At 41.4% G+C, this 17,641-nt stretch overlaps 1 protein-coding gene across 1 annotated transcript in view; it reads left to right on the top strand.

Moving 5' to 3' along the window:
- kcnn3 (potassium intermediate/small conductance calcium-activated channel, subfamily N, member 3) overlaps positions 1-17,641 on the top strand; it is a 64,520-nt gene that overhangs the window by 39,306 nt on the left and 7,573 nt on the right. The window contains exons 7-8 of the mRNA XM_085292032.1: positions 7,230-7,340; positions 16,586-16,713. Of these exons, the coding sequence (XP_085148158.1) occupies positions 7,230-7,340; positions 16,586-16,713 (239 nt within the window). The remainder of the gene's footprint in view (positions 1-7,229; positions 7,341-16,585; positions 16,714-17,641) is intronic.

Here is a 17,641-nt window from a genome sequence, read left to right as displayed (position 1 = left end):
TCTCTCTGTTTCTGCCGGCTCACTGTATAGCCCATTAAATGTGTGAATAAAAACACACTTACACACACATACCCCCATTTTCTGGATGAATCATCTAGTCTGTGTTTGAGAAAGAGTACTACTTTTACCGTAACACGCACACAAAAACAGACACAAAATGGGGTGCATACAAATGGTCCCAAGCCCACTGCTACAGACTCCACATCCTCCACACAACACTGACACAGAACTTGACATACACTCTGAGTACAGCTCCCACACACTCGCTCCTCTCCTGTCACACACAAACACACTCTCATCACACTCTTCACAGTGGTCAAAGTGCTTTATTTTTGTTGATCATCAGAGATGAAGTGAGGCTGCAGGTGGAAAGAGAAAGTTAAAGCATAACTATACGAGAAAGAGACCAGGTGTAGCAATGTTATGGAATTACAGGGATTGGTGGGTCGGAGGGGAGCGCAGGGCTGACAGGTTAAGGCAGAAAACTTTTATTTATTTATTTCATTTTGTTGTTGTTATTTGTTTTGGGGTTTGTTTGTTTTTTGACTGTCTAAAACTACTGCATAATGAGAAATTCTCACTGTTGTTACTATGACAACACATGAAGGCCAACGGTGTTGGAATATACCACTGCCCTGAGGCTACCTGGGGGTGTGCCAGGTGTTAGTGTGTATTTGTGTGTGGTTGTGTGTTGTTGTGAGTGGGTGGATAGCAAGATGGAGGTTAGGTACACTATACCACAAATGTTGTGTACAGCATATGTGATACAGCACTTCATGTTGTACACAGGTCGTGTGTACAACATGAAGTGATTATTAAGTGTTTATTAAACTGCACTGAGAAGTAGGGCTTGGTCTATAAACAAATAAATGAATGGCAGTATAGTAAGACACAGCTGTAGTTATATGACATTTTATTATTCAAGGATTGGTTGTTGGAGAGCACTACTGTATGCATGAATAAAAATTGAATGTGCGTATGCTTTACCTATTTTTACTGTGAAATAATACAGTGGATTCCAAAAGCCTATGTTTACATGCAAGGTTTTTGTGGTGCAAAACCTTGGCATTCGATCCAATTGTAAAACAAACTGAAATCATATAGTGGGGAAATAATAATATTTTCTAATAATAACCTCTTTTCATATATATATATATATATATATATATATATATATATATATATATATATATATATATATATATATATATATATATATATATATAGACTGGAGAAGTGTAGTCGGATGGTAACAAAGAGAGGGAAGGTAGTTAGAACTGAGGGGATTGAACTACCAGAAGGCAACATTGCAGACATAGAGGACAGTTACAAGTACCTGGGGATCCCGCAGGCAAATGGGAACCATGAAGAGGCCGCTAGAAAGGCTGCAACCACCAAGTACCTGCAGAGGGTCAGGCAAGTCCTGAGGAGTCAGCTGAATGGTAAGAACAAGATCCGGGCCATCAACACATACGCCCTGCCCGTGATCAGGTACCCTGCTGGGGTAATAGGCTGGCCAAAGGAGGAGATAGAAGCCACTGACATAAAGACAAGAAAGCTCCTGACCATGCATGGAGGGTTTCACCCCAAGTCCAGCACCCTGAGGCTGTACGCTAAGCGGAAGGAAGGGGGCCGGGGACTGGTGAGTGTCAGCACCACAGTCCAGGATGAGACAAGGAACATCCAAGAATACATTGGGAAGATGGCCCCAACTGACCGAGTGCTCAGTGAATACCTCAGGCAGCAGAAACCCAAGAAAGAGGAGGGAGACGAGGAACCATCATGGAAGGACAGGCCCCTGCACGGTATGTACCACCGGCAGATAGAGGAGGTGGCTGATATCCAGAAATCCTACCAGTGGCTGGACAAAGCTGGACTGAAAGACAGCACAGAGGCACTAATCATGGCAGCACAAGAACAAGCTCTGAGTACAAGATCCATAGAGGCTGGGGTCTATCACACCAGGCAAGACCCCAGGTGCAGGCTGTGTAAAGATGCCCCAGAGACAATCCAGCACATAACAGCAGGGTGCAAGATGCTAGCAGGCAAGGCATACATGGAACGCCATAACCAAGTGGCCGGCATAGTGTACAGGAACATCTGTGCTGAGTATAACCTGGAAGTCCCGAGGTCAAAATGGGAGATGCCCCCAAGGGTGGTGGAGAATGACCGAGCTAAGATCCTGTGGGACTTCCAGATACAGACGGACAAAATGGTGGTGGCTAACCAACCGGACATAGTGGTGGTAGACAAACAGAAGAAGACGGCCGTAGTGATCGATGTAGCGGTTCCGAATGACAGCAATATCAGGAAGAAGGAACACGAGAAGCTGGAGAAATACCAAGGGCTCAGAGAAGAGCTCGAGAGGATGTGGAGGGTGAAGGTAACGGTGGTCCCCGTGGTAATCGGAGCACTAGGTGCGGTGACTCCCAAGCTAGGCGAGTGGCTCCAGCAGATCCCGGGAATAACATCGGAGATCTCTGTCCAGAAGAGCGCAGTCCTGGGAACAGCTAAGATACTGCGCAGGACCCTCAAGCTCCCAGGCCTCTGGTAGAGGACCCGAGCTTGAAGGATAAACCGCCCGCAGGGGCGTGCTGGGTGTTTTTTTTATATATATATATATATATATACATATATATATATATATACACATTCAAATTAAAGGTAATCTACAAAGGAAGCAATTTGCAGTAAGGTGCTGACCAGATATCAACTGAAGTCAATGAGATTAAGTGACGTCAAGTGAGAACGTGTGTGTCCCGAGTTGAACTTTTCTCAGCTTCTCAGTCAAGGTGACTGACTGAAGCAGCTATCAATGAGAGCAAAGGATACTGTCGATTAACATTTGACAGACTGGAAAAATACATTAGAAGGTTACCTAGGCAACTGGAGCCTAGAATCGCCACTTATGAACAACTGTCTGCAACAAATTTATGTACAACACGCTAATAACTGCTTGTATGGATGGGTTCTTTTTGGGTAGGAGTCTGAAAGTAGGGCACATCATGACTTGACAATAATTGGCAATATATTTGGCACAACTTAAGTTGCAAAGGTGCTTCAAATCTGTCAGATTACAAAGGCATCTCCTGTGCGCACCCCTCATCAGCTCATCTGGGCAGATATTTAATTGGATATTGGTTCGGGCTCTGCCATTGTACAGGGAGTGCAGAATTATTAGGCAAGTTGTATTTTTGAGGAATTATTTTATTATTGAACAACAACCATGTTCTCAATGAACCCAAAAAACTCATTAATATCAAAGCTGAATGCTTTTGGAAGTAGTTTTTAGTTTGTTTTTAGTTTTAGCTATTTTAGGGGGATATCTGTGTGTGCAGGTGACTATTACTGTGCATAATTATTAGGCAACTTAACAAAAAACAAATATATACCCATTTCAATTATTTATTTTTACCAGTGAAACCAATATAACATCTCCACATTCACAAATATACATTTCTGACATTCAAAAACAAAACAAAAACAAATCAGCGACCAATATAGCCACCTTTCTTTGCAAGGACACTCAAAAGCCTGCCATCCATGGATTCTGTCAGTGTTTTGATCTGTTCACCATCAACATTGCGTGCAGCAGCAACCACAGCCTCCCAGACACTGTTCAGAGAGGTGTACTGTTTTCCCTCCTTGTAAATCTCACATTTGATGATGGACCACAGGTTCTCAATGGGGTTCAGATCAGGTGAACAAGGTGGCCATGTCATTAGTTTTTCTTCTTTTATACCCTTTCTTGCCAGCCACGCTGTGGAGTACTTGGACGCGTGTGATGGAGCATTGTCCTGCATGAAAATCATGTTTTTCTTGAAGGATGCAGACTTCTTCCTGTACCACTGCTTGAAGAAGGTGTCTTCCAGAAACTGGCAGTAGGACTGGGAGTTGAGCTTGACTCCATCCTCAACCCGAAAAGGCCCCACAAGCTCATCTTTGATGATACCAGCCCAAACCAGTACTCCACCTCCACCTTGCTGGCGTCTGAGTCGGACTGGAGCTCTCTGCCCTTTACCAATCCAGCCACGGGCCCATCCATCTGGCCCATCAAGACTCACTCTCATTTCATCAGTCCATAAAACCTTAGAAAAACCAGTCTTGAGATATTTCTTGGCCCAGTCTTGACGTTTCAGCTTGTGTGTTTTGTTCAGTGGTGGTCGTCTTTCAGCCTTTCTTACCTTGGCCATGTCTCTGAGTATTGCACACCCTGTTGACTATTTTGAATGAAACGCTTGATTGTTCGATGATCACGCTTCAGAAGCTTTGCAATTTTGAGACTGCTGCATCCCTCTGCAAGATATCTCACTATTTTTGACTTTTCTGAGCATGTCAAGTCCTTCTTTTGACCCATTTTGCCAAAGGAAAGGAAGTTGCCTAATAATTATGCACACCTGATATAGGGTGTTGATGTCATTAGACCACACCCCTTCTCATTACAGAGATGCACATCACCTAATATGCTTAATTGGTAGTAGGCTTTCGAGCCTATACAGCTTGGAGTAGGACAACATGCATGAAGAGGATGATGTGGACAAAATATTCATTTGCCTAATAATTCTGCACTCCCTGTATAACCATAATCTTCTAGTGAAGCCATTCTTTTGTTGATTTGGATGTATGCTTTGGAATGTTGGTTAGCCACACAAGCCGTATTATTTTATGGATACGTGCATTAAAAATGCTTTAACCCACAAGCAGTTCAGCTAAATCAGATTAGCAGTGGCAAAGCTTAGCACATAGCTTACGCTAGAGCCGTCTGTATTGGCAACCGTCTGTCAGTCAAAGCTTTTGTTCCTTGAGTCCAGTCTTCAGATTAATCTGTGACTCAAACAGGTGGAGGTGCGTTTAAAACATTTCCACTAGAGATCAAGAAATTATGTTTTGTAGAAGATTTACAATTTCTTTCAAGAACATCCACACTGGTTACAGGAAACTGCAGTGCCTATAAGAATCATTGTGCTGCAGAAACAATTCGAGAGACAATCAGAAGAAGGCAGGCTTTCAGAAATGGCTCTTTACAGAGATTGCCTGTTTTCAGTAGACGATATCAGGGGGGCTACATCAAGAGCCAATATGAGATAAATAAGGCATTTTTGAACTGTAAATCAAGAAAAGAGACCTTAAAAATATATATGGTGCTGGAAAAATAAATCATAAAAATAATATTCATTTATTGTGATTGCATGATGTATAGTATAAATTCAGGAGCAAGAGGTCTCCTTTAAAATGTCCTACATTACAGTGGGCTATATTTCCAATATTTTTAACATGTAGATTCATCCTAAATGTAGGCGTTACATTTAAGTTTTACCATATGACTGTGCATAATTATTTTTATTTCCTACAGCTTAACTGCAGTCATACTGCAGTTGTGGATGGCTTGCAGGTTAAACAGATGCAGACAAGCTATCATTTTTAACCTTTTTGTGGCTTTTCTGTTCTAAGTGCTTGCATTTTGAACACTAATTGAGCATATTAAATGTTTGTTTGTTTTTTCAACCGTATTTTTTCCTCCCTCTGCATGTTCCCACTGACTGGTTTTGGAAACAATTTTCCACTGCTGTTTGCATTCACTTTTTACCTGGACCGCGTGGGTGTTACACAAAGGCACAGATGGGTGATTCCCCCTTTTCTGAGTGGGTAGACAGCTGTGCTGTACTGAAGAAAACAAGGGGAACACCCTGGTAAATGGAAGAAATCACAGCAGCATAGCCGTCATCAGTCGTGTCACTGCATGGACATTTCACTGGGAGCGCTGCTGGAAGCAAATAGATGCAGATGCATGTGCAAACAAATTGACACATACACACATATACAGCCACTTTGTCAACGCATGCTTCCACATACACACACACAAAGGCTGCCCCGACAAACCAATCAGTGCCCCGCTGTTTCTGACCAAGGAGGTCATTTGTGAACACGTGCACACTGCGCTGCATTTTGTGCTGTTTGTTATCTGAGGGCTCTGTTCCCTAAAGCGCAGACATGTACAAATGCTCTAAGGGGTTTCCATTGGCTCTCATCATATTTTATTCATAGTTTTTGAATAAACACAAATAGAGTGGATGAGTGTATAGATGTGGGCACTAAGGCCTGTTTGTGCGTTACATTTCACTGAACCCAGCCAAGGTTATTTTTGGCAAACCTGTCTTGTCGTTCAGGAGTGTGCATGATGAAGTCCCGGCTATTTCCTGCACGCTTCAAAATGTTGCATGCGCCCTCGCTGTTGCTCTAAGTCACTATGTTTCTCTCCTTATATCTCTTTATTCTGTCACTCCTATCCTCTGCCAACTGTGAGCTTCGCACACTTACAAGAAGGAAGGAAGACACTCATACATTTTCATTAAACACTCTTAATCTTAATTCATTACTTATCAGGAGATATGTGACCTCATTAACATTGCCTTCTTCTCCATCTTTCTCTCCTCCTATTCCGTGCACACACCCTCTCCTCATATATTCATCCGCCCATGTTTCTTCCCTTCCCCATTTATATTTACTCATTGCTCTTCACTTTCTTTATCTTTTCTTCCCCTCTCTCTTCTTTTTTCCCTCTCGGTGCCTGCCCCTTCAGAGGAACCTGTGAGCACTCAACAGCCCCATTGAATACAGTGTCTAATCTAAAAGTTAATTAAGTCTGTCTTCTTCCCTGTGTTCCTGCTCCTCTTCTCCTCTCAAGCATGTCTTTTTTGGTTGAGAGACTGCTGTCATTCTCTCCCAAATGAATTTGCCGTGAGTCCCACGTGGGTTGAGCTGGGATACAGACAAACTAGTGCTGTTTTACACTTTTACACATCCTGCAGGCCTCAAGCCACCAGTGACAGGAGAAGACTGACACCACGTAATTCAGATTGACAACATCCAATTAAATTAAATTAGTTGGTGTCAAACGGTGATATTTTTTTTTCTGGTTTTATCTTTAAGGGGCACAATTTCAGCGTCCTATAGAGGCGATATAGAAGGCATCTCACACCAGATGGATTGGAGGTGAAAATAGATTTGGCTTGCCTCTCAACATGAGGAAATGTGGATCTGGAACAGAGCTATTCCTCCTAATCCTCTCCTCTCTCCCATTCACTTCTCCTTCTGTCATCTTCATATTTGTCCTTGCTCCCTTCAATCATCTGAACTAATTCCCTGTCCAAAAACCACAGATTTACCAATTCCACCTCTGTACTGGCTGACTCTGTCCTCCTCCCTCCCTCCCCTCTTGTCTCTCATAGGGTGCGGGCTGTACGGCTCTGGTGGTTGCCGTGGTAGCCAGGAAGTTGGAGCTGACCAAGGCCGAGAAACATGTACACAACTTCATGATGGACACGCAACTCACCAAGAGGGTGTGTAGGCATGCTCGATGTCAGTGAGTGCGTGCGTGTGAATGAGTGTGTCGTCTGTAGCAGCGATAAAGCAAAAGCACAGAGTGTAAAGAGCACTCGTTCTCCCTGCAGCTGTCATTTGTAAAAGTGCGGTTTTTATGTGCAGTGCAAGTGATTTTACACTGTAGAATTTCTTTGGCGTCGAGAGCCCGGCTAAAAGGATTGTTCTTTCACTGCTACTGCGTCACCCTCCCCAACTAGCACATTACACCCTGTATTGTTGTGACAGAGTGCCATGTTATTTGAGTGAGCGAAGGCAATAAAAGGTCATCTCTGTCTCACTCTCTCTATTCCGCTCCCTCACTTACCGCCGCTCTCTTTTTCTTTCCATCGCCGATCTTTTCCCTCCCACACCTCCCCTCTCCTCTGACATTTGTCTCTCTTACAGTAAATCCTTTTCTCTCTCTCTGTGTCACATTTGCTTCTCTCCTTCCTCCACTGCTTTCTCCTTCTTCTGTTGCCCCCTCCCAGCCTCCGTTCCCCACACCCCATCTCTCCCAACTCCCTCCCTCCCTCCTCTGGTCCTTTTCAATTTTTCATACAGTTGAAAGACCCAAGTTTTAAAAATAGCTCCCATATCAAATATGTAGGGTGCATGATGGCAGCAGGGTTATCTGGGTGACTGAACGGAGTGGAGTGATCAATAATTTGAGCGTGGATAAGATATCGACAAAGAAACCAAATAGACTCTGTGTGTCAGTTGTAGCCAGGCTCTCTCTTCATGTTCCTGCAGTCTTTGGCCAGGTCTGTTTTCACAAGATGTTTACCATCCTTAACCATGTGCTCCACAGGTGTTTGCAAGGGCGGCGATATTTTGCAAACTGAATCTGATATGAACAGTTTATTATTGAAAATAAGATTTAACTACCTACCTATGTTATTATACAACATATTCATTTTGCATCATTTAGTTGTCTGCTTCTGAAACAATGTTTGGCTGCCATGAGCATTTCAAAATTCACAACGAGAAAATGACAGAGAATGCTGTTACACACTTGCTTTGTCTTAAATTATCTAAAGTTCATTTAGATATTGTATGTGGTGTCACACCTGGGAAATATCACATTTCAGTGTATTTTTTTTCTTCCATATTCAAGCTTTAATGTCTATGAAGCTATTTTCCCAGTTTAGACTGTTTTAAAGATTATTGTGTGCTTTGTATATGAGAAGCTGTAAAAAAAAAAATCAGTCTCCACCCTGTAAAATTGTGGTTTTCTACAGTCCTCCAAAACTGTTGTCAGAGACCAGAGTTTCAAATATTTTAGGGACTTTCAAGCATCCTTCAATATTTTGTTAACTTGAAATTCACTCCTGAGAGCAGGAGTACCAGATATTAACCCTGAAAAATATAAAGGACCAAGTTCAAGCAGTTTTTCTAGATAATGGAAATTTAAAATGGCCCTTAAAAAAACAATGCTGGAAAAACATAAAAAAACACCCCTACCTGAAATGTTACATAATATCTGCTGAAAAACAGATTTTTACCTTGGATTTTTTTCAAGCAAACCAATTTTTGTCAGTTGTGAAGTTTTTGGTTTGTTTTCTGTTTTTTTGTTTTTGCTTTCATAAATTGTAAAATTTGCTATAGAGACCAAAGATTCCAAGCTAAATATATCTCTGCTTTAAAGCCAGGCATTTTAACTCATGAGTCTTTGGAGATAGACTTGCTTTTGCAGCTAATCCCAATTGAGCATCCAAAGATTTGCAGTTTTTTGACCACAATGCTGTCATTTTTCAAATCTGGTGGTTTTCATTTTAGTTTAATAAGGTCTCAGTCACACTGGTCTAGAAATCAGACAGCAGCTCCCCTAAAATCTGTTGTCACTAGGGTAAAATCTGTATTCCCTGACCAGTTTCCAACATTTTCACTAAGTGTAAGCAGTTGTATACAGAATGGTAAACCCAAAATCTTGTGATCTTGTGATTGCTTTGGTTGCCAGCATGTTGTAATGGTTGCCCGTTGTTTTCATGGAAGGCACAAATTTGTCCACAGTCTGTCGCTAACTACTCGCCGATGGGTGGTGACATTGTTTGAAGTGCAAAGCAAACCCAAAACAGGGAGCGTAAAAACTGTACAGGCCTTACTGCAGCAGTCAAAACGTTTTAAAAGGCACAAGTTTTACTCTCTGTTTATGGTTTATGTTGCATTTTTTTTCCCTAACGTGGCATATCGTTTTTGAGTGTCTGCAGACAAGTTACCATTTTCCATGTAAACAGCAAGTGATCATGGAAACCTGCTAGTGACCAAAGCAATCGTAAAAGGGTTTTCGATGCAACACCATATACCTCTTTGCAACCAATTTCTCTTAGCAACAGAAGCAACTTGCAAATTCTCTAGTAATTCCTCTAGTAACCCATGATTACCACGGGATTACTGACTGGTCTCATGCCCTGTGTGAATAGAGGGCTTAGCAATTCACAGCGACTGCCACCAACCTCCAGCAATCACGCCCAAACAGTTGGGTATATATCTTTTTTCCTAGCGACCAGTGTGATTGGGGCTTAATTATCAAATTAATAGCTATTTAAATTTTGCAGCAGTACTCAGTGCTTTGAGCTAACGTTAGCAGTTTTGCTAAGTGTTTTACCACCTTGCCTGTAGAAACTTGGCTTTTGTTTTAATGTTCAAAAGTTTCTTTGTTAGTACAGTGAATGTGAGTTTTTGGGCCTGCTGACAGCCTGGTGAAACGGTGTAGCCTGATCATATTAGCATGATCAGTTTAGCATTTAGCTCAAAGCACAGCTTCACCGTGCTGCTAGCTGGCCTAAAGATTCTTGTTTCAGCAGGTTACCTTAATTTGCATTCATACTCCTCATTGAAATGCAAATTCATCTTCACCTCTTCAAGTGGCAGACAGTGTACATATCAATCATTTTTCCATTAGTTTTTTAGCCTTTTCAGTTTTTCTGCTAAACTCGATGCAGATCAGGTTATGTGGAGGCTGTGTGGTTTGTGTAGCTGGTAATTGTGACCGTAAATGTGCTAAATACTATAATCAAATGAATTTTTATCGTTTATTCAGCTAACCTACAATTTTTTCACAATCCCCTGGTAATTACAAAAGTACCTGCTGCGGTACATGTGTACCTTAAGTTTTAAAGGTTGAGGAAAGTCACATCAAATCCCAAATTTTTAACTGGTAGCTAAAAAAGTATTGTATTTTTTGTCACACTGATCAACTTTATTAGCCCCTCAAGCAAAAAGATTATATTCATATTTTAAAGCAAATGCCATCATCATTAAGGGTAATTCATGATCTTAATAAACCCGCTCATCAAGTAACGGAGGCCTCCTAGAGCAATATGCAGCATGCTGCTTGGTGACATTTCCCTTCAAAGGGTCTACGGTTTATGCTGCGGTAATTGTCTCCTGCCCTCTATCACTGAGAGACCAATGATTGAAGCTGTTGTGTGCACATTGATTTACATAGCCGGGGCCATTCTTTGCCACATCTTTGTACCAAGAGAATACAATCAGTCAAAGCTTTATAATAAATAATGCAACAATAGCTTCAACATCTTGCCATCATCATATGTGCGCACACACACAAACAGACAGGAAAGCACACAGTCTGTCTTTCTAACTCACTGCAATGCTGTCTACTTCCCTTTGAAGGATTAACAAGAATGTCAATTAAATGCCAGAGAGACGCTCTTAGCTGATCTGAACGAGGTGTTGTGCAATCTAATGTAATTTTGTAATGTTGTCTAAAGAATAGGGTGTGGTTCATCAATAGCATGAAAATCTGAGCCCAAAAATCTCGCTGTAACTTTTCCTTATGATTTTGACACTTTTTGACAATTTTTTGAATCCTTTCTATTTTCATGATTGATGAATACTTGCTGCTTTCATCCTCGATCAGTTTTTTATGCAGAGCAATGTCAAGACTGAAGTTGATATTTTGAACCCCTGTGCAGTGCACATTGCGTGTGGAGGGCCTAATAACCTTATCGGGGAGAATGATTTCCTTCCAAAGACTGATGCACCGAGTTAATTTTCATGCAGTGCTCAGTGAAGTCTCTCCATCTGATAGGATTAATGCAAATGTTAATTAAATAGCAGTTAATCTAGTCCTTAAGTTGACTATGTGTGTGAGGTGTGATTTGTTGTTGTTTGATGCCAGGACTGTTTTTTCTTCTCGATTCTTGGTTTGTTGCTGCTGTTTTTTGTGGCTGTGTACTGAAGCACTGGTTGATTCAGAGCACTGCTGGAAGCCCATTTGGTCAAAATTTCACCCTCAACTTTCAGAGAGCTCACTCAACACCAAGAAAAGCAGGACATGCTTGCTCAGGCGCTAAGTCAGTGGGCTAACATCTCCTTCCTTTTGATGGCGCTACGATGTCAAATTCCAGTGTTAAATTCCTTTTATTGAAGCAGTAAGCCAGTTGACTGTGTGACTGTGGCTGACACCGTCTGTATCTGAGGTCATTACTTTTTTTTCAGGCTTTTAAACTCTCGTTCCAAGTTAGAAGCTGGAAAAAAATCTTTCTAGAAATTTGCACTCGGGATGCATATTCTGCTTTCACACTGGACCACTACTTAATTCAGGGCACTTTTACGAGTCCCTCCGGCACATTTCAGAGCTTCGGCCTGTCTGAATATTCAGAGTGCACTCTGGACTCTGGCCAAGGAGGAGGTGCCGCAGTGCCTTCCAATGTTTACACCAGTAGCCAAATGGGAGCAATCTAACCCCCGAAGATTTCCACTAAGCTAGCTTCCACTCCACATAATAAAAATAACTTTTAGCAGCCTTTTCATTTATAAGCATATCGTTATTCATTGTTATTATAGTCATATTGTGATGGTGACAATTCATTCAATGCTCCACGAGTGCGTTTACATATCTCATTGATGTTTTTTTTTTCAGTTTTTGCCAGTTGAACTTGCACATGAGCTTCCTTCTAATGTAGAAAATGTGTTAGCCCCCTAATAAGATCCAGTGATTATTTTAACTGTAATTTAATGTTCTGTGATTTTATTGATTTGTTTCACCTTTAACTTGAGCCTAAGGGCATCACTCTCCTTTGCTTTGGATGCTGAAATAGTGATTATTGTCCTTGTGTGTGGCCATGTTTGTGTCTGCCTAAGTGTCTCCTTGTCCCCTTGTCAGTGTGTCTGTGAAGGGAAGGTCAGAGCAGGTAAGGCCACGTGTCACAGTGGCACATGGATGAGTTTGTTGCCAAGGCAATTCGTCTGTTTGTTTTCTGATCACTGGAAAAACACCATTGTGTGTCCAGCATCTCAGAGCCTAATTACATGCACGGGTCATTAACCCTATAAGTGCTAGGCTTTTATTTAAATGTCCAATTGAGTAAAAATCTCCAGTTCTACTCTACAGCTATAAAACTGTAGGGCCAAAATTAATACATTTAGAATTAATTTTGATATATAATGTTTCTGCATCTGTGAGACTTGAAAATATCCAGCAAAAAAAATTATTATCTCTCAAAACTATAAATTACTAACATGACATGATAGTTTTACGCAGTTGCTGCACATTTGTCGACTGCACATTCATTATGTGAGTCTCCGATTCCACCACATCCCAAATATGCTCTGTTGGATTGAGATCTGGTGACTATGGATGCCATTTGAGTACAGTGGATTCAATGTCAAGTCAAAGAAACCAGTTTGAGATGAATGAAGCTTTGACATTCTGAAAGCAGCAATCAGAAGAAGGGTACTCTATGATCATGAAAGGGTGGACATGGTCAGCAGCATTAGCTGGGCAGACTGTGGTGTTTAAATGATGTTCAACTGCTACTAAAGGGCATAAATTGTGCCAAGAAAATATCCCCACAACATTACACCACTACTTCCAGTCTGAATCACTGACTGAAGCCAGGATGGATCCATGCTTTTATGTCGTTTACACCAAATTAAAACCTTACCATCTGAATGTCACAGCAGAAAGCAAGACTCATTAAACCAGGGAATATTTTTCATATCTTATGTCCAATTTTGGTGAGCCTGTGTGGGAATTTTAGCATCAGTTTCCTGTTTCTACCTGACAGAAGTGACACCGGTGTGATCGTTTGCTGCCCAGAGATGCTCTTCTGCATACCCTGGTTGTGTTTTCTTTTTTAACTCATTTTTATCTTCCTATCTGCTGAAAGCAGTCTGACCTCAGACATCACCAAGACTTTTTCAACTAGAGAACTACTGCTCGCTGGATATTTTCTCTTTTGCATGCCACTCTTTGTAAACTTTAGGGATGGTTGTGTAGTAAAATCAGAGTAGATTAGCAGCAAATCTGGCACCAAGAACTGTGCTAATTTTAAAATCACTTAAATTCCCTTTCTTCTCCATTCTGATGCTCAGCTTGAACTTCAGCAGGTCAACTTGACCATGTCTACATGCCTGAGTATATTAAGCTGCTGCCGTGTGATTAGATATTCCCGTTAATGATAGGTTCACAAACAGCTGAACAGGTGTACCTAATAAAATAGCCAGCGAGGTTTTGTAAGTCAGTGACACTAATGGTGTTGAACCTGGTCTAAAAATTCTCAACAATTCTACATCCATTTTAGTCTCAGCAGCAATAAGAAGCTGATTTCATTTTAAGTGAAAGTGCCACACTTGGCAACCTTTGAAAATGGCAGTGGTTGTGTCTTTATAATCCTGGTATGTGGACCTCCAGGGTGAAAAAGGTTGAGTCTTTCTTGGTTTAGCAATTTAGCTTTACCTCTGATCTTGTTTCCAACTGATGAGAAAAAAAAAAGTCTATTTCTCTTCTTCCCTTCTTTTCCCAGTTTTGGTATTTCAGTTAATGTTTATTTAGTAAATGGAAACGTTCTGTTTTTAATGTATTATAAACTGGGATTACATATATATATATAGTAATTTCAGTAAAATGTTTCTATTTCTGCTGATTAATTTATATTCTGCAACATGTCATCAACTGCCTAGCATGCTGAGAAGTGGGAGCCCCATGCGTTAACAGACTTTGCGTGTACCTGCCATAAGGTGTGCCACACAGGGGAGCAGCCAGAACAGATCTTTGACCCAAACCAGCCAGATGGCCCTAACATGGTTGCCCGAGTACAAGCCATATGGTCCAGGAATGGCTGCCGCTGCTGTCATTTGGTTTCTCGTGGCGTATTCTTAGCGGTTCATGTTGAGTCTGTTAGCTTTGTTAATGGAGTAGCTGTCTTTGCATCGATATCGACATTGATTCACAGGAGGAGAGAGACAATTAAATACAGTGTGCCGGTGGTGGTGGGGTCTTTGCAAAAAATACACAGTTGGGTTTCATTTTTTGTTTCCAGGATTTAAATGATGCTTTATAATCATCTGCACAAAAAAGAAAGAAAAAAAATGTCCAGCAGCGGTAGACTCCCTCTGCACTGCTGGACCTGTGCTTGAAAACTGTGGAAAAACTTCCGCAGCCTGCCATTCAGTCAGACACAAGATGCCATCAATCATCATCTTTCACTCACCCTGCAGCCATTAATCATGTGATAAACAAGATCTGGCATTTCAGTCTACCAAAGGGCCCACATCTTTAAACAGTACTGAATGTGCTCTTTAGTGCCTGTAAAACAAAAAGAGAGAGAGAGAGCAATAATGAACTCTATTTATTCCAACATAATCTAAGTAAGTTAATACTAATTAATCTTACATGTATCCTTCAGCAGCATATCTAATGTAATGTAGTTTAGATGTAGTGTCTCAAAAAGCGCTGCTATAAACATGTTATATATAAACAACATTAGCGCCCCCGGCCTATTAAACAGCATGTCAGGGTTGTGATGGCTCTTTAAGATCTTTGCAGGTCTGTCACTGCCTGTGTTTGCCACACGGTTGGGAGGTCTGTAATCCCATTGATGCATACTGGAAGGTGATGCTTGCACATTCAAATTATGTCATTCCATGAATTTTAACATAAATGTGTTTTATTTTGTAGGGTTACTGTAAGTTTTGTTCTTGTGTGTTTTTTTTTTAAATTAAGCAGAATAAAGGTTTTGGGTTTTTTTATCTTTACTGTCTTTACAAATGGTGGATAACGTGTCGAATTTGCTGAATCACGGGGGCCTTATATATTATCTATAGTTCGCTCGATGAGCTCTATTTGATTTGACTTCCTCTGTGTTATTGAAAACACATCTGCAAGGCCCACGGCCTCCTACTCTCTTCATCTGTAGCCAATAGTGTGTGCGTGTGTCTGCATGTGTGTATGTGTAGGCGTGTATGTGAGTGAGCAGTCCTTGACTGCAGTGGATGGGTGCTGATTAGCCAAGCTGCCGGGGTCTTTTGTGCTCCTCAGACGGGGGTATAATTGTTCTTTGTTCAATGCTCAGCATCTCTTTGAAGTCTCTCATTCAATTTATGTCCTTACAGATTCTCTCTCCCTTCTCTATGGTGTCCACCCTCGCTTTTTTCGATGGGTGTGAGACCCCTGTGTTGTAATTACATAGCAACCTATAAAATACATGAAACATACAGGAACAAGTATGGAGCCACGAGAAAGTAGAAGAATCCCGATATTTAGCTATAGAAAATGACCAGAAACTGACATTTCAAACAGGCATTTTATTAAATCAAAGAAATCTCCCATTCTGCTGGTCCAAACAAATGAAGTGAAGAAAAATAACCGTCTTGGAGTGGCTCGCCACAACTGAGCATCATTACATAGGCTAATGTTCCTCCTCTGTAGAGATGGGGAATGCCTTTGACAGCTAGTTTGAGTGCAGTGACTGTGCAGCGATTGTTGCTTTCAGTTGTTGTCATAATTAAACAGAAGATCACTGGTTTTAATACACTGCGATGGTGCTGCGCTGAATTACTTCAGCCAGCCAAGATAATGCAGCCCCATTTGAATAAGTCTAAGATATAATGTGGCATGTAGACAAACCAAGAGAAGAGAGAAGTGTGTGTGAGGGGGAGACTCCTGTTGGTTCTCATTGCCAATCTCCCTAAGGAGAGAGCTGTTTATGCACACATGAAAAGCATTGGCAGGCAAGCCGGTATGTGTAGAGAGAGAGGGAGCATGAGAGAGAGACAGAGAGAATGAGGGCAGCCTCTAAGAAGAGAATGATGGTTTAGTGTTTGTTTTTTTTCTTCTTTGCATAGATAATAGCAAAACCAGGGGAAAAAAGAGAAAGACGAGAGGGCTGGGCAAACCTGTTGCCAGTTTCAGTTGCTAAGGACCACCTGTTGCTAACAATAAGTGTGTATATGTGTGCTTATTCTTTTTTGGGAGCAGATAAAGAATGCAGCTGCTAACGTACTAAGAGAGACTTGGCTCATCTACAAACACACCAAGCTGATGAAGAAGATCGACCATTCGAGAGTCCGCAAACACCAGCGGAAGTTCCTCCAGGCTATACATCAGTGAGACCGCACCTCACACACAACTACATACACTCGCGCACGCAAGCACACCCGTGCACACGAGCACATGCGCATGACGGCGCTGCTGAGCTGATGAAGCCTTTGAAATCAGCTGTACTTTCTATCCACCCACAGGTTGAATCAACGCTGATCATCAGATAAAATGCATTAATCCCCGCACACACAAACACACACACACGCATGATGTGATTCATCATCTACGAAAGGGCAGGTTCAATCCAGGCAAATACACTTGTGGGAATGGATAATCATGTGCATTGTGTGCTGTTAGAGACACTCCGATCACCCTGTCATCTCTCCCAAAAAGTGATGCTGCTGTTACAAGTGCTCAGAGTGTAATTCACACACATAAAGAAAAGGATTTTTTGTATATCCTCCGTCCAGCATCTAAATGAAGGATCTCGTAAATGTTTCCTGATCCTTTGATCTTTAACGGTTCAACTTCAGGACAATTCAAAAGCCAGAGTCAAGAGACGTAAGGCTGTGTTAAATCTAGCATTCAAAGGCTAATCCTTATTCATGTGGACTGTGGACTGGCTGTGTCAACACAGCAACCGGGCTGACTCGATGGGAATAGGGGTACATTCTGTGGTTAAAATCTGTTAGCATAACAGGAGACGGGCTCAGCTGGGGGTGCAGTCTCATAAAGTCAGCCTCACAGGGTTTGTTTTATGAAAACACAGGTTAGTTCACCAATTATTGTATAGTGCTTTGAGAGTCCAATAGGCTTTTAATTGGACTAAAGTACAATGATTTTTTTTTATCAGATTTTTTGGTTTATTTCCCTCTAGGTCTTGTGCCCCAAAAGTTTTCCTTAATAATAATTATCTTTTAACTTTTAATGTTTCTTTTCCTGCATTCATTATATATATACAAATATATGTATTCTCTACTTCATGACAAGATT

The sequence above is a fragment of the Mchenga conophoros genome, linkage group LG11 (genome assembly GCF_057382185.1).
Source record: "Mchenga conophoros isolate Kocher_MC1m ecotype Shallow Benthic linkage group LG11, M_conophoros_male_GT1.1, whole genome shotgun sequence".
Taxonomy (NCBI): domain Eukaryota; kingdom Metazoa; phylum Chordata; class Actinopteri; order Cichliformes; family Cichlidae; genus Mchenga; species Mchenga conophoros.
This window is presented reverse-complemented; position numbering and strand designations above follow the sequence as displayed.